The sequence below is a fragment of the Lepisosteus platostomus genome, chromosome 3, assembly GCF_059453375.1.
Source record: "Lepisosteus platostomus isolate fLepPlt1 chromosome 3, fLepPlt1.hap1, whole genome shotgun sequence".
NCBI lineage: Eukaryota > Metazoa > Chordata > Actinopteri > Semionotiformes > Lepisosteidae > Lepisosteus > Lepisosteus platostomus.
In genome coordinates, this window is record NC_142613.1 from 20293147 (window position 1) to 20317411 (window position 24265).

At 37.5% G+C, this 24265-nt stretch overlaps 1 protein-coding gene across 5 annotated transcripts in view; it reads left to right on the top strand.

Annotated features, from left to right (window-relative positions):
- Nucleotides 1-24265, top strand: part of cnih3 (cornichon family AMPA receptor auxiliary protein 3) — a 56439-nt gene that overhangs the window by 7533 nt on the left and 24641 nt on the right. For all 5 annotated transcript variants that reach the window (XM_088624871.1, XM_088624869.1, XM_088624872.1 and 2 more), the window contains exons 2-3: nucleotides 12149-12217; nucleotides 17352-17399. In XM_088624871.1, the coding sequence (XP_088480997.1) occupies nucleotides 12149-12217; nucleotides 17352-17399 (117 nt within the window). The remainder of the gene's footprint in view (nucleotides 1-12148; nucleotides 12218-17351; nucleotides 17400-24265) is intronic.

Consider the following 24265-nt stretch of genomic DNA (forward strand, 5'->3'; position numbering starts at 1 on the left):
TTTCGTGTTTGATTTAGAATGTTATCTGTTAGAAAAAAGCAAATATTTTTTTTTATTTTAAAAAGAGGATTCTCTTTAAATGGTATTGATTTGCGTGTTTTTGTAGTTAAGAGCCTTCCGTATATAGATATTACCAGCAGTGGTACACTATTGATATCGATGCACATTTTTAGCAAGATGTTACACAATAAAGCGGTCAGAATAATGAATTCTTCATTCTCAGTCAGTATCAGCACGCTTGGGTATCTCAAGGTTTATTGAGAAAGACTGGGCAATACGCCTTAAGTCATTGTAGTCTCATCAGCTGGGGAAACCTGCGCTCTGAACTCGACCATTTGTCTCCTGCCTTTTTACGCAAAGGCAAAGCTAGAGCGCACCTACTATCCCAATAAAAAAACAAAACCACTCTAATCGACGAAACTATAACACTGAAACGAACAAATAGTGTAAAAAATATTACATTATAAATTGTATAAATTAAGACACGGAGTCCTTCATGCTCAGTTTTAGCTGTAATCTATTTTCAAGCACATTATATGTATACCAAGCCACTAAGACGTATTCCATTCACATTTTATTCATATACAGCTACAGTCAATAGTGTATATGTGCATGGTAATAGGAAAGATAAAACACTTTTGCAAAAGCCCCTTCAAAGTCAGTCTGTGGCAGATACTGTACAACCATTAGAAAAATCAAGCAAAATGAACTAAAATATTTTTGAATCAGCTACTGTTTATTATAGACTTTCCTACTATAGTTTTTTGTGATGATTTGCTTTTCTAGTACCTTGTAGGTTTTGATCTGTTTTTTTCTGTTATACAGTATGTTTGAATAACATGCTAACCCTCACTGAACCTGATTTGAATTCAATTCAATTCAATTCAATTAAACTTTATTTGTCATTATACTTACACGGGTGCATAGTATAGTGAAAAGTGTTTCTCATTAGTCATTCAGGTGCAGTATATAAATAGAACAGAAGATAAGACAATAGACAGTAACACAATAACAATTAACAGTGTAATAAAACAAATGTGCAAATACGCAAACAGAGAAAGGTATACAACAGGACAAAACAGTGCAAAAATAATTCAGGGAACAGTGCAAAAATAATACGGTGATTAATAAATATTACAACTGGTACAGTTGTACAGTAAGTACAATTTCAGTTTACATTCAGTTGTCTTGTATGTAGTGGTGTTGGAGTACAGTCATTGTAGGTACAGGAAGAAGTGAGGAGAGATCATAGTATGATGGGAGGGAGTGGGGGCGTCACCACCCTTATGGCTCTGGGGAAGAAGCTATTTTGGAGTCTAGTTGTGTGCGACTGGAGCGTCTGCAACCTTCTGCCAGATGGTAGGAGGACAAGCAAGTTATGACTGTGGTGAGTGGGGTCAGACATAATATTAGTGGCATTTTTTTAAATGTCTGGTGTTGTAGATTTCCTGGATGAATGGTAAGGCACTGCTGATGATGTGCTGGGCAGTTTTGACCACCCGCTGCAGTGCCTTGCGGTCGAATGCGGTGCAGTTGCCATACCAGACTGTGATGCAGCTGGTCTGTATGCTCTCCACCGTACTGTATATCTGTAGAAGTTGGTGAGGATCTGTGGATGCAGACGTATTTTCTTCAGCCTTCTCAGGAAGTACAGCCGCTGTTGTGCCTTCTTGATGAGACTGGAGGTGTTGAGTGCCCATGTGAGGTCCTTAGAGATGTGAACACCGCAGACCCTTCGATGTAGATAGGGGAGTGAACTTTTCCTTGTCTCTTGAAGTCAACGATCAGCTCTTTGGTTTTGCTGATGTTGAGACATAGGTTGTTGGTTCGGGACCTGTCTGCAAGTTGTTTTATCTCCTCCCTGTAGGGAGTCTCATCATTGTCAGTGATCAGTACAGTCGTGGGTGAACAGGGAATAAAGAGTGGGCTGAGCACACAGCCTTGAGGGGCACCGGTGTTAAGGGTGAGTGTGTTGGAGGTGAGGTTGCCAATCCTGACAGTCTGGGGTCTGCTGGTGAGGAAGTCTAGGATCCAGCTACAGAGGGTGGTATCTAGACCTAGAGCCCTGAGTTTGGTAGCAAGTTTTATGGGTATGATGGTGTTAAATGCTGAGCTAAAGTCAATGAACAGCATTCTTGTTCCTTTGATCCTTTGATCCACGTGGGTTAGTGTGGTGTGTAAACCTATAGAGATTGCATCCTCCGTGGAGCAGTTTGTGCGATAGGTGTTTTTGGAATGCTGGCTTTGATGTGTGGAATAAGTAGTTTTCAAAGCATTTCATTATAATGGGGGTGAGTGCAATAGGGGGATAGTCGTTTAGGCATGTGGGTGCTGATTTTTTTGGTACTAGCACGATGGTGGTTGTCTTGAAGCAGCTAGGTACAGTAGCCTGGGCCAAGGACAGGTTGAAGATGTCAGTACAGACATCAGCTACTGTATCTGCCAGGCACATGTTCTAAGTACCAGCCCAGGGATACTATCAGGTCCAGCAGCTATTTGTGTGTTAACTCTACTTAGTGATTTCCAGACATCTAGCTTGGATAGTGTGGGGGGTGGGGTGGCAGTGAAGTCAGTGGTCCAGGTGGCCCAGGTGGCTGGTTCAGGGTTATGAACTTCGAATCGTGCGGAGAAGGTGTTAATCTTGTTTTATAGCACATTAGCATGTAGAGAACAACAAATAACATCCCTTTAAAAAAAGCGTTTCATTTTTTTTTGTCCATATTAAAAAATTCTGATTAAATGTTTATAGACCTTGGGTGTTGTCTGTTTCTCTAGTCACAGTGTTTTTGAATGACCTATTGTAGGCTGACTCGCCTTCCTGGAGATGAGAACTGTTGAGTTCACGTCTTTCACTTTTCAGTGATACAGGTATACTTCAGTCTCATCCTCAAGAAAGACATTTCACCAGGAGAAGTTCGCCTTTTAATGTGCCTTCTGATGTAGTTAGCTGGAGTGCTGTAACTACTGATACATCTTAGCTATAAAATGAAGTAGAAGCTTGAAATTATTTTATTGGTGTCAAATGCAGTTGCCTATGTCTTTCCTTCTGGTTTAGACATTTAAATAGCTCATTGGTTGTTCAATGACTAAGATAACCAGTCAAAACACAGATAATGACCAAAGGGAATAGCTAACATGGCATAAATGTTGAAAATCGGTAGTGTGAAAACATAACAGAACAAGATTCAAGAGCAAGAATGAAGCTTGCAAGAATGAAATACCCATGCTGTATTAAAAAAATTAAGATGCATGTCATCTTACCTTACTTATATCACCTTATCTTACTGCGTGTCACCCAAAGAATACATTTTCTGTGCCTTAAATAATGATTATATTTAAATAATTGTTAGTAAAAGAAAAAAAATAATTGAAGGGCTGCACATAAAAATAATACAATCTTATAAATATACAGTATAGATGAGGAATATCTTGGCAGACTTTCATGATTAATATGGTTATTTGCCAAACCAGTCAACAATTGGTTGTGTCTCAGTCTTTTTTACACATAACCTAACAGGCAACTGACTGCATGCACTTTTGCAATTAAGAGGAATGTGATTGATCTAATATTTTCACACTGTTACAATCTATATGAATTATCTTTAGTAGTTAGGTCTCTAATTTCCCAGTGCATTTCTGATGACTATTAGGTTTGCCATGGTAAGGTGGCAAATGAGAAAGTGTTGAATACTTGCCTTGTGAATTTTCTGCACTATTGATTCCCTGTCGCTATTAAAGGCAAATATTTTTTTGTGCAAAATATTTAAATTGCTTAAAGGCAACAGAAGGATGCCACAGAGGTTCATGAATCCTGAGCTTATAGAAGCATTACACTGGTAGGTCTCTAGCCTAGCAACACCTGATAAATTTGAACTGAGGTTCTGTTCTCTTACTTTTAGCACCATCTCATCATAGATGCCACTGCAACATTACAATAAAGGATGATTCTGTATTTGTTCTTACAAAATTCAAATATACTGTATATGATAAACACACTTATATACACTTATACACAAGATTCACTTATATTAATAACAAAGTTAAAATGACAAATTTACAGACTATAAGCAACAAGATGTGTCAGATGGACTTAAGTTAGTGGCAAGTATTAATATCTGATATGTTAGTATGGCCTGCCCACAGCCACATGCAGTGCTTGATTAAACCTGATGATCAGTATACTGTGTATTGTGAGCAAGTCACAAGTTTAATACCTACAGGGAGCCTATTCTATTTTGTATACTCAGGAGCTAGTGGAAGTTTGGATTTCATTTATAGGCCCAAACTTTATAACAAAAGTATTTTAAGTTAATTCCTTCCCAAAACGATTGTACTTCTATCCCAGACCTTTGCAACATTATGCAAGGAGATGGGGAAGTACCTAGTACAGTGGAGTGTATAAGTTTAGAAAGTGATATGTTTAGCAACATCCATCCATCTACCCATCCAATTTCTAACCGCTTCATCCATTTCAAGGTTGCGGGGGAGCTGGAGCCTATCCCATCAAGCACTGGGGGCAAGGCAGGATACACCCTGGATGGGATGCCATTCCATGGCAGGGCACACAACACACAGACACAAATGCAAACACACTCACACCAGGGCCAATTTTCCCCAAAGCCAATTAACCTACCAGTACCAGTATGTCTTTAGACTGTGGGAGGAAACTAAATTACTTGTTCCACTGCAGATAGTACCCAGGTCCATTGGGGCCCATTGCTGAGGCAGCAATGCTAACTGCTGCTCCACCATGCTGTCCTGTTTAGACACAGGGCAATACAAATAAAGCTTGACTTGAGAACTGTGTAAAAGAACAGGAATTTGTTTTATATCTGTATTGTCAGAAGTATTTTACCTAAATTCAGTTTCATTATCTTAGCTTGGCCCTTTAGACACTCCTGGACAAAACAAATACTGTGAAAAATAGTGAAGCATATTTCTGTGGCATACAGTATGGAACATTTTCCCTAGCACTTGTGCTAGAGTACATTTAGTGTCTAGATGCAAGTTGCAATAGATTTAATGTATTTCAATTTGATTTTTTAAGAAAAAAAATTACAACTTTCATAAATGAAATTTCAAGGGGCAGAATACCCTGAAATAAATTACAAGGGGTTATATGTTTAAGAAAATGTTTCAAAATTTTTGGTATTTTCAAATTGTACACAATGTATTTTAAAATGAAATGATTTAGACTGGGGAGGGGGGGGGGGGTAATTAAAAGGCCATGTATTCAACACATTTAGCAAGTAGTTCCCAAACTTTGTTTCCATCCATCTCTGTATGTCAGTTTTACTTTTTAAAACACTGGGCCAGCAGATGTATAAAACTGTCAGTTCTAGTCATTGGTACTCATAATAATCTTCAGATCTATCTGTCAGTGTGTCCAGTCTTGTCCAGTGAATAGAATTCTCTGTACTACAATAAACTCTTTTGATTGACTCACAATGCTTATTAAGCAATAACTTACAGGAACACATCACTTTGATTGTCACTGTAATTACCCACTGTCTGGCATTCAGCAAGAACTTCAGTTGAGAAGTCTCAAACTTAGGTGGGAAGAGCTCTATCACATTACTATTATGTTTTTTGGTACATTTCACCATAGTTTGCACTAGAATTATAACTTTTACTCCTCTTAGTAGACCTCTCTTCACTGTTCTGATGTGTCAATATCACATTTTATGGAGCCAAACTTTTTTTTAAGGTAAACATTTAATTGATTGACATTTTAGTCAAGGAATCTAAGTGAAACCTTCACGGAAGAGTTTTATAAAATATAGAGTTATCTAAAATATATATTTTAAAACACCCTTACGAGCTTTTTACAACATTGGTACACAATATTTAAACCATTAAATATGAATAAAACTGGTAATAGGTAAGAAGATACAGTACTCTTACAGAAGAAAGATTTGTTCTCTCTCGATAAAAAAATGAATGACAATGATTTTTGTTCCATCTCTTTTTCAGGTCGACAAGTATATCAATGATTAACACCCTGATCAATGACCCTGACAAAGGTCATTACATGTACATTTTAAGCATTTTAAGCTCCTCCATTAAACTAATACTGGGACACTTTCACAGTTGTGCTGAATGTTTTATGTGGCCCATGAAGGTATCATTTACTTAGCCTTGATATAAAGTTACAAGTATTATTGTACTGTAAAGCATACACAACATTTTAGTTAATATAATTTTACTTCTAGTCCTGTTGGTACATAATGATTCATTAAATAAAATCTTTGGAGAGCTTACATTGAAGTCTTCATATGTTGCAATAACACTTTTTAACAGGACCTTTTTTTTTATTTGAAGAACCGGGGGCAGCGAATGATGGCACAGTGATTAGCATTGCTGCCTGTCAGCAGTGGGGGCCCTGGGTTCAGTTCTGGACCCAATGCGGTAACTGTGTGTAGTTCTACCCGTGTTCACGTGGGTTTCTTCTGGGTGCACCAGTTTCCTCCCACAATCCCAATGGCATACTGGTAGTTTCATTGGGTTCTGGATTTAAATGGAAAAACTGGCCCTGGTAGTCTATCTGCCCTGCAGTGGGCTCGAGTCTTGGTGTTCTCTGCCTTGTGCCTTTTGTCTGCTGAAATAGGTTCCTGCCCCCCCACAACTCTCAATTGGATGAAGCAGTTAGAAAATGGATTGATGGATAATGGATATACTGTGTGAAAAATTGGATGAAATATTCTGGAAAAAAAATCTTATATCTAAATTGTTTGTTGTTGTTTTTTAAATATTATTTTTAAATATTTTTAAATATTATGCAACTGATGTTGCAGTGCATTAATACAGGATGCTGTTGCTGTTGGTTGTAAAAAATCAGCAAATTTTCATTCTCTTTTAAGTAAAGTTAGAGCAAATTTGCTTCCAGTGGAAATCATATCATACCAGGCCCTTGATTTTTGCAACACTATTCAGAAATGATTTACTTATATTGTCCAAGGCTACTATAAACAGAATTACTTTACATTCCCTAGAGGCAAACCATAATTCAATGACTCTTCATTCCTCTAAGCACTAGTGAGTAAAAATGGAATAGGTTCAAGACACTGCTTTTTTTTTTTGAACGGGCAGTTTGTCACTACTGTACCTACTGTAGGTACTAAACAGGGAAAACTGAAGAAAGAGATAAAGGTATGTAATGGCTTACAGAAACAAGACAAACAACTAAGGAACTGTATTATTAGCAGCAGGAGGAAAAAGGTGAAAAAAGGTAATAATATATTCTTGATCTTATCCATCCATTTTCTGTCTTCTTCTTCCAATACAAGATTGCAGGGGGAGGCCAAGCCTATCCCAGCAAGCAGCAGACACAAGGCAGGGTACACCCTGGATGGGATGTCAGTCACAGAGCAGACACACTCACAGCAGGCCCAGTTTTCCCAGAAGCCCATCAAAATACTGTACCAATATGTTTGTGGACTGTGGGAGGAAACTACAACACCCAGCGAAAACCCACATGAACCCACAGAGAACATACAACTCCACACAGATAGCACCCCAGGTGTAGGATTTAACTCAGGCCCCTAGCTCTGCAAGGCAGCGATGCTTACCACTGCACCACTTTGCTGTTCGTTTGGTCTTATAATAAAATAAATTTAAAGAACCTATAGTATTATAGTATTGACGTAAACTGCCGTGTAATTAGTTAATGGCATTGCTTTCAAGAGTATAGAAGCAAAAAAATCCAGAATATTCATGAACCGAGGCACAAGCTGACAACTGCTAAACAGACTATATAATGTTTCCTGTTTCTTGAAGAAAGGAACAGATGGAAAGACGTGTGTGATCTAGACAAAATAAGTACATTTAAAAAAGATATTGTGCCCACAAGCTCACCATAGCCAGGTGCTGTTTAGAATGCTGTTCAGAAGCTCAAGCTTTTCTCACCATTGCTGTGAGAACTCATGATGCACAAAACATACATCCTCCTCATTCCATAAGGAGAGTTGCACAGAAATTCAGCAAATCTACAAAGGGCATGTAAATGGCACACTGCCATTTACCACACACCATCTCACAAGGAATATTGCGCATGGGGGATGCTGCAAAAGGTAGATTTCTATAATAAAGTCTCTCACACATACAGTATCTGTAGTTCTCGGCAATAAAGTTTTTTACAAGGCAGTATATGCTCTGTTCTGATCTGACTTGCTCCCCCTCTGTACTAGAACCAAGACTGAAGACTGTTCATGCTCAAGGCATGTTTGTTGTGTGTTGGTTTCATCAGTATGCAGGTCAAATAAAGGTGGAAATGTGCCTGCAAACAATTGAATGTGTGTCTTTTACTCTGCTGCTGAAAGGGTTTTGAAAAGTGTACTGGACAACCTTGTTAGCAAGAGAGCTTATACTTGTGTGTTTTCTGCAGCTGTATTTGAATCCTAACAATTTCTACCAAATGTGGCCCTATTGACCAGAAAAGAACATGTTTCAAGAAAATATGGATGAAGCACAACCCCTTCTGCTCAAACAGAGGAAAAAACATGGTTGCATTTGTCTTTCCTGCTTTTGAGTATAACTAAAAGGTCTGTGCCTGGGAGGATGCTGACAGAAATAAAAGCTTTTGATAATAAGCTAAAAACATGCCTAGTCATTTTTCTGTATTTTTCTGATAAGCAACAGCTTATCTCTCTCCCACACAAGATTTACAAGAACCAGTCCTTGTACTGTATGTCCATTCTTCTTCATTGTCTTTCTCAAGAAGCTAGAATCCATTTCTACATATAACATTATGATAATTACTGTAGTTGATTGGAGTCGTTTTAGTTATCTCATTCATTGCATGTACTGTACATGATATGACAGAAGTTTTGTGGGATATGAAAATGTTACATTACAATAGGGTCAGCAGGTGAACTGGGAGGAATGTTCAAAGGTTTCCTCTAGAGCAGAATGTACTTTTAATTTGCTGAAAGCCTTTGTAAGATTACATAATCAGCAATCAAGATAAACCTAAAATAGGTATGAAAATGAAAAAATAAAATAAAATTGTTACCCCCAAAGCTACAGTAAATGGAGCAAAATTTTCAGTGGAGCTTTCAGTATGTAGTATGTGTGTTTGGCATATTTTTGTTAGCATCTTTGCCTCAGCCTTTTAATTTCACATATCCTTCTTATTCTATTTATTTAAAATAGAAAGTTGTGCACAGCTTTCTGAGAGTCTTCTGGTTTTAATTTAATTTTAGGTATTTTATTTATTAGGTTACATTCTAGAGTTGTTTTCATCAAAAGATAAAAAGCAAGGGAGAGTATCGCTTACATATAGTAGTGAAATTACATTTTTTTCAGTATGCTGGTCAGAGATATTCCAGTTTTGTGATTTTGTGAGTGACAACAATTGTCATTGTTTCTGCGCTCTTAAGTGATAAACACAGATGTTTGCCTGCTGGAGCTTCTCATCCATGAAGAATTGAAGTATTTCATTCCCATGAGTGTGATTTCAGAGAGTTTATAATACAATGTATAGGTTTGGGGAAAAAGTGGAAGGAAATAAAATGAGCTTTCATTTGGATTTACTTGTATCAAATGGTTAAATTTAATGGTTAAAAAATGATTAAATTTAACATTCAACTGTAATCTATAGATGTATTCTGTAATTTTGTAGTTGAGCCTCGTGTCTTTGTAAAATGCTGGCAATTAATACTTAAGTGAAAATTTTCAATAATCCCTTGACATTAATGAGAAAAATGTGACATAAGAGATACAAAAAGAGATTTGAATTTAGAATTTGCATGAGACATACAGTAGTTAAATTATTTGGATAGAACTCTTGTATTTGCTATGCTGGAAAAACATGTCCAAAATGTGCATTTTAAAAGCTTGTTGAGTAATTTGGTTCATTAGCACTGCTTTTCCACCTTTTTAATTCTGTTCTAAAGCATTTCTGTTTTTGCTGAGCTATGTTTTTTTTAATTAGAAAGACCAGTTAAGTTTTTGTAATCCTCTCAATTTGAATTTGAGAATTATGTGTGTGCAGTTGTGTGTTTCCTAATCAAAACTAAGGGTCCTAAGATGAATGAAAATAATTTGCATACATTACTTCTCCATCGTGCTGAGTTCCCCAAAGGTGTCTCTATTGTTTTCTGTTTTCTTTGATATTGTTGCATTTGATTGAACTTGAAATCACAAGCAAGTCAAGTGCGCTTTCATAATCAGATGCCTTTGGGTCTTAGACCATGATCAAGGTTACAAATTAGAGGAGGCCATTTGGCCCATCTTGCTTGTTTGGTTGCTTGTGCATTGTTGATTTGAGTAACCCTTTCAGCAATTTCTCGATGGAAGCCAGGATACTAGATTCAACAATGTGTCTGTGTAGTTTGTTCTTGGCTTCCACAACCCCATATGTAAAGAAGTGCATCCAGTTCTTGAATGTTTTAATTGTCCTTTGTTCAGGGATAAAGAGATTCAGTCCTCTTAAAGCATCTGTGTAAGACATTCTTTGAAGACGGGGAATTATGTTTGCTGACCTTCTCTCAACTGATTCCAAAGCAGCAATGTCTTTTTCAAAATGTGTAGACCCCAATGTTACAGAAGCAGTCACCAATCTAGGTGGTTTTCTAATTTGTTTCTCACTCAATAACTTAATAAGCACCTAATACAATTTGTAGGTTTGGAGGAAATTGACGTGTACAACAAAATCTGACAAAAGCTCTGAAAACATGGCCCAAGCTACTCTGCGTGTTCAAGAAGATCACAGTTCTTAAATTTCTTTTTTAAATTTGAATTTTTATTTTAATCTTCACTGCCTAAAAGTGTCAATACAACACAAAGATAAGAAAAATATACTATTTTAATGGATGGTTTAAGTTCTCCTGTTTAGGCACTGAGCTCTATATATCAGGATAGATTCAAAATTACTAGCTAGAAACACTTTTTTTATGGAGAAAAAATCATTTCTAGGTTTTCTGGTAGTCTAGCTCTTTCTTTTGCTGTCGGTATGTCCCTTGGTCATGCAAGGGGAATGATTTTAATGACATCATTTTTTTAGGTCATTCTAATTACATTCTAATTATATTTGAAGGTTTGATATTGTTTTTTGCAGTATTCACTATCAATATACAGTATATTGCATATACACATTCACTCATACACACATATACTATATGTAGTAGTTCAGGTGGGTAGCTGCGTCAGCATGCGTAGGCTGCAAAGGAACAAGTAATAGGTTTATTCCATGCTGAAAGAAAGAAGAAAGAGAACACAACGTTTCGGCCATGGAGTCTTCTTCAGGTGTGAAAGAGAATGCGTTCAGTGTGAGGACCAATTCTGCAAGGCGTACCAGGGTGTGGGTGGGTGGATCAAGCACTGTGCGTTTGTCCAGCGTGTGCTTGAGGGCTGTAAGGCCATCATTATGGGGAATGACGGTGTACAGAGATGTGATGTCCATGGTAAAAATGTAGCATTCGGTACCCTGAAATTGGAAATCATTAAAAAGTTGGAGCGCGTGGTTGGTGTCTTTGATGTATGAGGGAAGATCTTCAACCAGCGGTCTCATGAGGCTGTCGAGAAAGGCTGAGGTGTAAGTAGTTGGACAGTTACATGCTGATACGATGGGGCGTCCAGGGGTGTCCGGTTTGTGGATTTTGGGGAGGAGGTAAAATTGAGATACCTGTGGATGTTCCATGATGAGCCGGTTTGCCTCCTGGGGGAGCTCATTACTGCTGATAAGAAGAGAAATGGTGGATACCACTTCCTTTTGGTAGTCAGTGGTAGGGTCCTGTTGGAGAGGGAGGTAGGCAGAAGTGTCAGTTAGTTGTCTAGAGGCTTCAAAGATATATAGATCCTTACGCCACACCACAACAGCACCTCCTTTGTCCGCTGGTTTGATGACGATATCTTCTTCACACCTGAAGAAGGCTCCACGGCCGAAACATTGTGTTCTCTTTCTTCTTTTTTTCAGCATGGAATAAACCTATTACTTGTTCCTTTGTATACTATATGTATACTTATGGATTGTCCATCCTGATTATATTCTGCTCTGAGGAAACTGTGTGTTAAAAACTTATTTTTATTAAATTCTGGGATAAATTTATTACGACTGCTAAATTATTCAAAGTAATTCAAATTTTCTTAAAACAGCACATGCAACCTTTGGCATGTCCAACTATCATGATGACTTTCCATTTTCTTTCAGATAACTGCCTTTGATGAGCTCCAAACGGACTTCAAGAACCCAATCGATCAGGGCAATCCCCTTCATGCGGTTTGTAAATTCAAGTATTAGTGCTGTTGCTTTGTTGTGCATCAGGGATATGCGCAGCAAATATGATTGTGGTTCAGGGAACTCTTTGTTCTGTTTATGGAAAAGTCAGTTGCCAGGTGTAATTCCCTAACGTGTCAATATGCCTCCAATGATATGCAGTAGAAGAGAACAGCACATAAATATTTCAGGCTAACTTAAAAGTTGTAGTGTCATGATTAAGTCCTGACATTAAAATGTAGTCATTAATAATGGAGATGCCAGATGTCTGATTCATTTTACTGAAAAGTATTGGTAGACTGGCTTAATTACTTTATAGCTAAAAGGATGCGATGTCCTTTCATTTAAAAAGTGTGAAGGGATAATTATACCCTCAGTCATTGCATTGTGAATTTCATCCCTCGGTGTAATTGTGTTTCTCCATTACTGAGATGCGCTGTTAGTGCCACCATTAAAACAAACATGGAGAATTTTGAAGACCCTGATGACCTTACCTTGTTCTTTCCTGACTTATCCAGGTAGTGTCCAATTAATTCACTGTTTCCCTGAATTACTGCTCATATGAGAGAGAGAGGTAAAGACAATTGTTGACACCCCATCCCACCACCTTCAACTAAATGCATTTCCTTTCCACCTATACAACCTAATCCGCTGATACTGTCCATAGTCTGTTCACAGGAAGCCAGAGTTCACACTACAGGGATGCAGAGAGGCCGGCTATAAACACATTTAGCATAGCACTTCTCTTGCCCATTGGATTCAACTCCCCAAGTGCTTTTTTCCAACTGGTTAATTTTTGTAAAACATATGTTTATGCATTACTTCATGAACCTCGTTTAAATAGTTTTTTTTTTTAGTTTAAGATTCTATTTTACTTCCTATACACCTCCTAGGATATTTTTAGATGGTACATTTTTACAGCCTTAGAGGCCTTGATCAAACCAAGAGTTACAGTATATATATGGCTATAGGCTCTCTTTGTTCGGTGTAATAATCATAGCATTTGGCACTTCTGCATAGATGTTCAGCGAGCAAGCTATTTTAGGATAAGAATATCCTTCAGCAAGTAACATCTCATACACAAATTAAACACAGATGGATTAAATGATAAACATACAAAATGAGGCTTGAAAGATGTGTCAGTATGATGCAGACATTTACAAATCCAGAGGACTGAACTCATGATTAAGATTTTATTCAGTATAAATGATTAGGATAAGACAGTAACTGGTAAATTGTGTCACTTAAGATTTTTTACAGATTTATGTCAGTGAAACCAGGAACAAATTAACCTACTGTAGACTGACCTTTATTGGGAAAATCATATAGTCCAGACAGTATAACCTAAGAGTCCATATTTTGGGTTTTTATTTAAAAAATGTTTGTCTGTTTTTAATATTCATAACAAATTATTTGTTTTGGTATTTTAAATAGAATCACATAATTTATTTTGAAAGCACAGTTGTTTTGCATTTGTACTGTTTTCCATTTTATCTCCATTATATATCTGAAAAATACCATCAGAGAGTAGAGTAGAGCTAATACTAACACTACATTATTTAATTAAACTGAGATAGAAAACCATGTCATATCAATCACATTAATAAAAAATGACATTTGCTTATAACTTCTTCATTTACAAATTATTCACTATCACTTTCCTAGCCAAGGGCCCTGTTCTATGCAAGGAAATATATTGTGATCGCTAGTCATATTGTTGCCAAGTTACTCAAATGCAATTGGTCTGTAAAATAAATAATGGTTCACTAAGTGAACTAATTTCAAGTCCATTACATATGTTTCAAAAACCAATTCAAAGCATATTTAATGATGCATTTCATATTCAATGATGCATTTAATTTCTGCTTACTGCACTTATCACAAGCTTCATCACACTGAAACACGGGTCACAGTGTCTTGCAGTCACTTCTGAGAAGAATATTGCTGAAACTTTCTGTATTTCTGGAAATAGTAAAAACCATTGACATAGCCATGATCCTGTGAACATCAAGTAAATTGGATGAACTGTTGAAATCGTTTGATGTGATTGCACGACTTTATAACCATCTTGTATTCACAGTAGTACCCATTTTAAAATTGACTTTCACACAATGATTGGCATAAGGACTAACTTCTTCCTGCTTTATTCTGCATTCACTTTATTTCTAATTTCATCTAACAGGGGACGTGCATTCTGTACTGCCACATTCGTCATCTTCCATCCACATCCTTAAAAATGATTTTAAATAAGGGAAATGTACTTCAGGAGAGAGAAAAGAAGCTTGTTTTCTTCAAAATAAGACTGAAAACTTTTTAGAAACTGAAATCTGTCTTCAATCTGTACCACAAAGGCTAAGACTAATATATGCAGCGGAGGGTTGTCATGTGTGAGGAACAGAATGTCTTCTGGAGCTGCCTTTGGTTTAATCCAGTCCTCTTAGAAAAGTGCTTTTCTCAGTCTACAATTAAGTGTAATTAAATCTGTCTGCTTAACAATAAGAAAATGGTGAGAGAGAAACAGGGTCCTGTGTTTATAATTAACCTATGAGTCTGAATTCCCATGTGTTGTTCAGACTTTGAAAATTCAAGCTAGCCCATTTAAATACCATAATATTTTTTTCTACCCTCAGTTTGTTTTTTTTTAAATTAACTTTAATATGCTACTTGTCAAGCATATCTCTTGCAAGCTAACGTTTCAAAGGAAAATTAGTCTAATTACATGGCATTAATCAGTCTTGAATGCCTGTGCAGAATCAGCTGGTTATCATGGGTACTACAACTTCATACTGCCTTATTCAAACATAGAAATAGAAAATGAAAAACATACAAGTTGATGAAATATGGGTTAGTCAAACATTTCTACTTAAAACTTGAACATTGCAAGGGTCTAGTTACACAGTACATTTGGAATAACCATATTTCTGGCCATATCTGTTTTATTGGATATTAAGAATGAGCACCTGTACAGTAGCTGAGCTTGGTTGAGTACTTGGCAGTCACTCACAGCCATTTATCTTTTGACATGCTACAAGCCCCACAGTACATGATAGGGCAAATGATGGAGACTGAAGCAGCGGGCACACCTCTTAATGATGTCAAGTTCAAGCCTGCATGCCCCCTGGCCACGTAACACACCCACATCTTGGCAGCAGTCTGTCAATGGAGACCTGCCACTTCCAAATCCTAGTCACAGCTGGTTAGTGGCATGACATGGTTGGGACTAATGATGTTGGGCTATAGTGCTCAATCTAATGCCTTTGCTGGTTGAGCCACTCTGTTGCCCAGGTAAAGGTGTTGTGTCTAAGTAATTAGGCTCAGTTGAAGTAAGAACTCAAAGTGTTGTAGTTCTCCTCTCAACAGCCAAAGGTGCCTGTTCTCTTCCTCAGGTATTCATGACTCATGTATTTTCTTGATGGACTGTCTGTTAAGAATATAAATCATATAGTTTTTGCATTCTAATGATTTTGCATTATGTTTTCGACATTCATATTGTGAGAGGTTTTCAAAAGCTGTATACTGAAATGCATTAGGGTGACATAGTGGCAAAGTGGGCCCTGAGTTGAATTCCAGACCTGGGGTGCTATCTGTGTGGAGTTTGGAAGTTAATAATAATAATAATAATAGCTTAAACTTATATAGCGCTTTTTTGGACACTCCACTAAAAGCACTTTACAAGTAATGGGGACTCTCCTCCACCACCACCAATGTGCAGCATCCACCTCTTCCAGCAGCAACCTTAGTTTTTCCCAGGAAGTCTCCCATCCAGGTACTGACCAGGCTCACACCTGCTTAGCTTCAGTGGATTGCCAGTTGTGAGTTGTGAGTTGCAGAGTGATATGACTACTGATAAACATTGCCAGGTGTGTGAGAGAGTTTCCTCCATGTTCTCTGGTTTCCTCTCACAGTCCAAAAACATACTAATAGGTTAATTAGCTTCTGGGAAAACTGGCCCTGGTCTGTGTTTGCGTCTGTCTGCCCCGTGATGGACTGGTGTCCCATCCGGGGTGTACCTTGCCTTGCGCCCATTGCTTGCCATTGCTGATTCCTCTGCATTTCTGAATTAGAAGAAGCGGATAGAAAATGGATGGATGAAAAACATTAAAAATGTAACACATGCTATTTTTTCAAATACACGTTACTGCCTTTTAAATGCCTTTTAGTACATTATGGATGAAGTTCTGATTGTTTGGTTATTAAAACTCCCATGGCCACATTAGTAATAGTAGTGTGGTTAAACCCCAGTGTCCTGATTAAATTCCTCTAAGGCTTGCACAATGGTATCTACCTAAATCTTTGTTTTTATTCAGTTTGTTGAGCAAACGTCTAACTTGTCTGTCTGATTTAGTGTGTAGTGGGACTGCTGGTGTAAGATGTCTATTACTCATCATCCAGGCAGGTGCTGCTCTTTAGTGAATGAGTGAGTCATGAAGCACAACATACTCTGGGGAAAAAAAATATTGATATAAATGCCAGGAATTGTTCTTCATTTAATCGTTTTTATATTAATACTGTAAGAGTGCAATATTTATTAAAGTGGTATGACAAACCATGACTCTGTTGTTACTAAAACAATACTTCTTGTAGTATACAAGTTTCTATCATTTACATGTTTTTATTCTGTTCAAGAAAAGTAGTTTTGTCCTACGGTCGCTATTAGCTATATTATTTTTTCTGTGGAATCCAGGCTAAGAATAACCTGGCCTGGATTTGCTTCTAAAATAAAAAGCAGTTAACACAGCTGGAAACAAGTACTGTAAATGAACTGTAGGAAATAGTTATCACTTTTGTCAAATCATATCTGATCAGTGTTTTTACAGATTTATGGTTTATGCCAGTGAAAAGGTCATTTATATACTAGACTTCTGAAAAGGCAACGTACACTGGCATTTCTATTTAGTGCTGAGGATGGAACATTTACAACTACAGCAGTTATGACTTTGGTAAAATGCCATGCTCATTCCTTAAGGTTCAATACTCATATCTAGCATCTTTTCCTAATTGCTATGTCAATTATAGCTCTGCATGAAAAGCGTGGGAACAGATGTCTGCTTTGTGGTGATATTTTTCTGAGCTGTTTTTTCTCACCCATGTTGAGTCTTAAGGGATTTAACAAATTATCTTCCCTCCGTTTCCACAGCGCGAAAGGCTCAGAAACATTGAGAGGATATGCTTCCTTCTGAGAAAGGTAATCATGCTTTCCTTTCTTACCATTGCATTAAGTTTGCAAACAAGCTTAAGTCATTTTCGCATTACAATCACATTTCAACACTTCTAATTTTTTTCTGTAGTGTGTAGTTTTTACAAGTGAGATGACATTGTTTGTAAACCTGTATATTGTAAAGTATGGTTGTCCCCTTTTGCAATTTTTGTTGTTGTTCTGAATCATTCAACTCCTTTAATTAGCTGTATATGTCCTTATAAAATATAAATGGCTTAAAAGTACTGTTTTTTAATACACCCACATTACAAATCATTATATGATTGTCCATAAACGTATGGGATTATTTTTCATGGGGCTTAAATTGTTTCTTTAAATGTTTTTGTAAAATTTTCAATTATAGTTTTCTTTTGAAGTAGATGGGTTTTTGTGTGTGTTTTTTTTGTTTTGCTGTTTACTAAAATCATCACCACTCTATAAAATTGTTGTTTCTAAGCAATGACTGCAATGAAGGTTCTTCTTATTATGGAATTCTTTTGGTCAAGTGTAAGAAGCATCGCATCATGATAGTATTCACAATGGAGAGATGAAAGGATACCAGGTATCCTTTGTGAAGGACAGAGTGTGTCATTTGTGCAAAGTGACCTGTTATGAAACACATATCTGAATATTCATAGCAGTGACATGCACAGATCCCACCTATCAAGGGAAAGGCAAGAAAAGGAACTGACCATATGGTTCTATTGGAATTGTTGGTATAAGGTGACATTTAAATTCCTATAGCAGCTGTTTCCTTTGCTTCTAAAAGTGCAGGGGTGGTGGTGGATTTGGACTGGGGATTAAAATCACAGTTTTCAAACTGCATAGTTTAATATGGAAAACATCTGCTCGGCATCACTGCCTTCCCCACACAGGTAAACGGTGTAGAAAACTGCAGTTGCACTAGAACAATCAATCAAATGTTAATGAAATCAAAAGTATATTTCAGGCTTTAAACCCTTTTGCCTGCCATTCAAAAGCATTAAAGCTTATTGCATCTCATGCGTTAAAAACATGCAAATGTCTTGTACTTTCAACAAAACACTATAGTCTTGATTTTTCAACAAGCTAACATTCAGTATACTGTATAGTGAAAGAAGTCCCAGTCTTAGTCTTTACTTTTCTCTCTTCGGGTGGCTCAGGATAGAAAAGCTCAGGCTACTTGGTTTGCCACAAGTTTTCTATCATGTGATCTAGTACCTGTGGTTTTACTATCCTACCTTTCTCTATACAGTCATTGGTCCCCAGGGCTCAAGGTTCTCATTCTATATTTAGACGAACTCATTGCCAGGGGCTCATCAGGCATCCTGTTCCATATCATTGTCTGGGGACTCCACTGTGTCCCGTGGGAGTGGTTTCTGTGACTTTCTTTCTGAAAGGATCTTTTGTAGTCTTCAGGAGTCTGGGGATAAATTATATGACTAATCTCAAAGGGCAGCAATTAAAGTGAAACCCTAACATGGGAAGGAAGAGGGCAGTTTCTGACCTTTTTTGTTTGAAAGGAGAGCACTCACGTTGTCATCTGCTCACAGGTCTTTGGCCCATGGGCTGCATGCTCCCCTTGGAGATGTAAAATGTATACCCAATGGTATTCCCACAATTTGAAAGAAATATCTGCTTTACTAGCGCTTGAGAGAATTTCAAAATGGCTCATCCAATGGCTCATGCTTCTGATTTTGCAATTTCCTGCTAATTGGCCTTTGATGCTGTATTGTATCAGTGACCCTCAGTTTAGGAAGCACTGCTGATTTAGAGTAAGTCGTGAGAATATTGCTCGCAGGTACAATACATCATCTCGATTTAGATAAAAAACGACAGTAAGCTTATACATAGGATTTTAAATAAATCTAGAATTGTTGGTGAAAATTCTCACAGCCATCATATGAATAGGAAGTTTTGAAAGAGCCATCTGTTCTGCTTTAAAATGTGTGACTTATTGTTTATACTCTAAAACTTACATTAAGCGCTCACCACAAAAATCACAGCATCAGTCTGGTGGCTTTTTAATCTATGTGCATACAGAAAATGTTGGATTATCATAAGCAATGATAAGCAAATCTCAGAGGCAGCCCTTTCAATGAGTGAAGACATGAATTTCGGATTGAAAAGAAAAGCACATAACAGCATCATCAAAAACCAATATAACTAAGCACTGATAAGAAATTCTGGCATTACCTAAGCATGATTATTATCCTTGAAGTTGGAAGTGCCTAGCATTTTCACCAGTTAAGTAATCACAGATTATGTAAAATCAGAACCTTTTAAACCTAAACAGAAGCTTTTGAGATTTTTTTTTCTTCTAAACTCAGTGGCAATTGACAGTTCCTACAATGCAGTTCTAATGAATATTAATCATTGGCTATTCAATGTCTTTTTTTTTACTCTTTAAAATCCTGGAGAGATATATTGAACATTTTTTCTGCACTAAGCCCTACCGCTATTAAATTACAATGACAAGTTCTTAAAACTTTACAGTCAGAGTTGACAAAGCTTTGAATGTTTACTTATTATTAACATGAATACAATTTCCAATGTAAAACAGTAACAGAGAAAATGCACCATGGAATAAATTCAATCATCACAGAGCCACGCTATTCCTTCAGTCATTATTTTATATGCTTATTATTAAAATCAGTAAAAGTACACCTAAAACTGTTTTTTTGATTGCTGTGATATGGGAGCTGAAAAGACAGATACATTTTAATCATTTTAAAGCAATGAGCTACACAGTAAGCTAAGTACAAGATGCATTATGTTTGACCATTATAAGCTAATGTAATAATAATAATTGCTTACACTTATATAGCGCTTTTCTGGACACTCCACTCAAAGCGCTTTACAGGTGATGGGGACTCCCCTCCACCACCATCAATGTGCAGCATCCACCTGGATGATGCAACGGCAGCCATAGTGCGCCAGAACGCTCACCACACATCAGCTATCAGTGGGGAGGAGAGCAGAGTAATGAAGCCAATTCATTAATGGGGATTATTAGGAGGCCATGACTGGTAAGGGCCAATGGGAAATTTGGCAAGGACGCCGGGGTTACACCCCTACTCTTTTCGAGAAACGGGATTTTAATGACCACAGAGAGTCAGGACCTTTGTTTTACGTCTCATCCGAAGGACGACGTCTGTTTACAGTATAGTGTCCCCGTCACTATACTAGGGCATTAGGACCCACATGGACAACTCTTCCAGCAGCAACCTTAGTTTTTTCCAGGAGGTTTCCCATCCAGGTACTGACCAGGCTCACACCTGCTTAGCTTCAGTGGGTTGCCAGTTGTGAGTTGCAGAGTGATATGGCATAGTATGTACAGGAATATACAGTATTACAGTAAGATTGAATCCAAGTACATACCAGAACTACGAATGTAGTATTCTATAATAAAATATAATCAAATATACTATAATAAACTGAATCCAATGTGCTTATAATCGGATACTTTTGGACACTGTAGAAAAGTGCTGACATTTGGTTTTGTTTTCAATTTATATAAATACTGTGGGGTGTACAGGTGCTGTTTTAATAACATTTCAAATATTCCATTTTAAAGACCTTCAGAAGACTGACAGAAAGAGTAATTCATGCGGTCAACAAAACTTTTGTCAAAAGTTTAGTGAGTGAGGAACATAGGGGCACAAAAAAGGCAAGAGACAGGTGAACTAATAGAGTGCATTAATAAATATATAATTAAAAGATAAGAAGGAGAAACTAAATGCAGTCAGATCACTAAGGGAAGAGCACAAACTATAGGAGTTGTACAGGAGAACTGTCATGCTCTCTGCAGCCAGAGGGCGCTCCTACTCTGTCCTGTCCCTAGTTTCCTGTGCTTTGCTGTCCTTCCAGTGTCTCTCCCTCTGGGGCTATATATTTCCGGGTCTCTCATTCACCTTCGCTCAGCATTGATGTTCGGATGTCCCAAGACCCACCTAGCACCAGGTCTCCCCATGTCCGCTACCTGAGGGCAAAGGTTTCTATACGGCATTTCCTGAACAGCTGAGCCTGGGCTAACCCCCGTCTCGCCTCTATACATAGGGTCTTTTTTTCGCTCTCCTGCCTCTCCACGGTTCGTCCCTTCCGACATCCGTGACGAGAACAAAAGCAGAGAAAGAAAGCAGATGAATTTTTGATTGGGCAGTCAAGAGTCACACCAATGTCCTCAGAAGCAGGAGAAAGAGAACTAGTAATAAAATCAAGATACATGTGCCCTGTGTTCAATTCCAGACCTGAGGTGCTATCTTCCTGGAGTTTGTATGTTCTCCCTGTGTTTGTCTTCCTATACTGCTGTACTGGAAAATTGACCCAGGTGTGTCTGTGTTCGTGTTTGTGTCTGTGTGTCTGCCCTGTGACAGACTGCCTCTTGTCCTGGATATACCCTGTTTTCTGCCCATTGCAATAGGCTCTGAATTCCCCAGAAAACACTGAATTGGAGGAAATGGATAGAAAATGGATGGATGGAGATAGACAAAGGGAAAAGAGCATCAACAGCATAGTATAAGCCATGGAGGGAGAGATATCGAGAAAGAAGGGACACCAGTACAAATCTATGGGAAGCCTGCAGAGAGAGGAGGAGATGGGAAAAAAACAGCCATAATAATTATAAAAATAATAAGTAAATGATTAAAAACAATTACTGGGGAGAAAGGATGGTGGTGTGGCCAAAGCTGTCAAAACAACAGAGAGAAATATTTAAAAGAGGAGAATATAAATATAAAGTAAATTCATGTGGTGAATTAGCAAGTAGGTTAATTAGGGAGCAAGACAGTTTCTATAGAGTCTGCAGAATGGGAAGGGTCAAGCAGGGAGCATTGGTAATAGATTATTCAGTCAAGAACTTCAGGTAGGAAACAGTGTTAGAGCACTGCTCTTCAAAGGTATTCTCTCTAACTGCAGGAACAACAGGAAAATTTCAATTTCACCTTCATGGCTTTTCTCAGAGGTGCTTTGTTTTCACATTAATTTTGTATAGAGTATATATGCAGTCCTGTTTAGTAAGAGCTTGTTGTTTTGTAATCTGCATGTCAAGGTGAATGTTTCTTAGAGACTTAGCAACCCTAGTTTGATAGAATGGAGCTATTCCCTGTGTTTGTCTTAGACTGTTTCATTTATTCTTCAAACGAGAAGGGTGATATTTGATGTTGCAGTGCAAAAGCATCTACCTTGGTATCACACCATGTCCTTTCACATGACATTTTAAACACATTCATGAAAAACAAACAGAAAAAGGACACTTCCTTTGGAGGTATCTTTGATCCTATCCTAGTGGATCGAGAGATGTCTACAGCTGCCACAGATAAGAGAAGGCTTCAATAAAGTAATGTGTCATTTGTTTGGCCAATGTCACAACACTGCTTCAATGCTATTAAATATGATATGAGGTACAAATGACTTTTTTCAATTTCCCTACTCTAAATTATAATCTTCAGACATTTTCTACAGTAAAGTTCCAAACATGCCTTGCCACCACGGTACCACGGTCTGTATCATGTTTTATGTCTCTCTGTGCTGTGCTGTGCATTTACTAAAATGTCACTGTGCTTTACTGATCTATATAGTACTCTGGTGTCTTGATAACCCAGTGTACCTTATTTTTCCACTGGCTGTCAGCATGAAAACATAAGAGTGAGAAATACTTTGAAACATTCCAGAGAAGTATGCCCACTAAACAATACAAATCACTTTTTACTTTCTATTGATCTCTAAAAGGTGAGGCAGATAACGTAAAGGTCAAACAAAGGAATACAATCCAATGAGAATATGTACTGGTATTCAGCGTATATCCTTGTGGCCAACTTATGATGTTTTTGAGTTTTGAGTGTTGCAAGTAGCCAATAAATAATGTGCTATTGTGCAGATGAGGACTTTAGTGTACCTTGTCTGTAATGTCTGTATATACAGTATACAGTATATTTCCCCAATATAAACGATCACCTGCTGGTTGGACAGAAATGCCACTAATGAAACACCATATTTATTTTTCCACATTTCAGTGATTCAACTCTAACCCCTAAGGAAACAAGGGCACTGATTCTTTTCTACTGTGAGTTTCTTCAGATGACCTTATTTACTTAATAGCAGAGGAGATAGCAAGGCTGCCATAGTGCAAACCTCATTATTAATAGAAATCTGACCTTTCAGGAGGCCACGTCCACACAGCAAATAGCATTTTGTTTCTAGAAGAGCATATTTTTTCACTCCCTCTGCTGAATTTAGGGACACGATAGCAAAATCAGTGAATGCCTTCAAGAAAAATACAGTTGTCTTCCAAAACATAGGACTGAGTGCAGAGGCTGAAACAAAAGCTGCTTTCTGTGTTAGTTGTGTCAAGTATGCTGGCAGTTGTTAAATAGTGCCTTGTGAATATGTATGAGAATTTAAAATAACTGTAAATCAAAGAGTGGTTGAACCTTACTGCTTATTAGATGTTAATGCTAAACTGACATTTCAAAGATGAATCATTAAAAATTAAGTACTCAGTGTCCAATAATTAAATCTTTTCCAGTCAGATGTTCTAAAAATATTATATGCTAATGCACATTTAAAAAAAGAAAAAATACAATCTGCTCTAAAATCCATCTGTATTAACTGCAGTACTCCAAGGGATCCAAGGATTTCTGGTTTTCTTTCCAAATTTAGCTTGCATTTAATTTAATTGATCTATGTGCTCAAGGCAGAATTTTTAGTATTTTTTGGTCTTTTACAATGGATGAATTTGCAGATGCATTTTATTTAGTTTACAGTAGCCTAGAAACTGTTTTGAAGCTGGCTGTGAAGGGTTGAATTTGTCCAAATGCTCACACATAAAAGTCAAATAGCTGGGAGCTCAGGTGCATCAAAAGCTAGAAGATTCA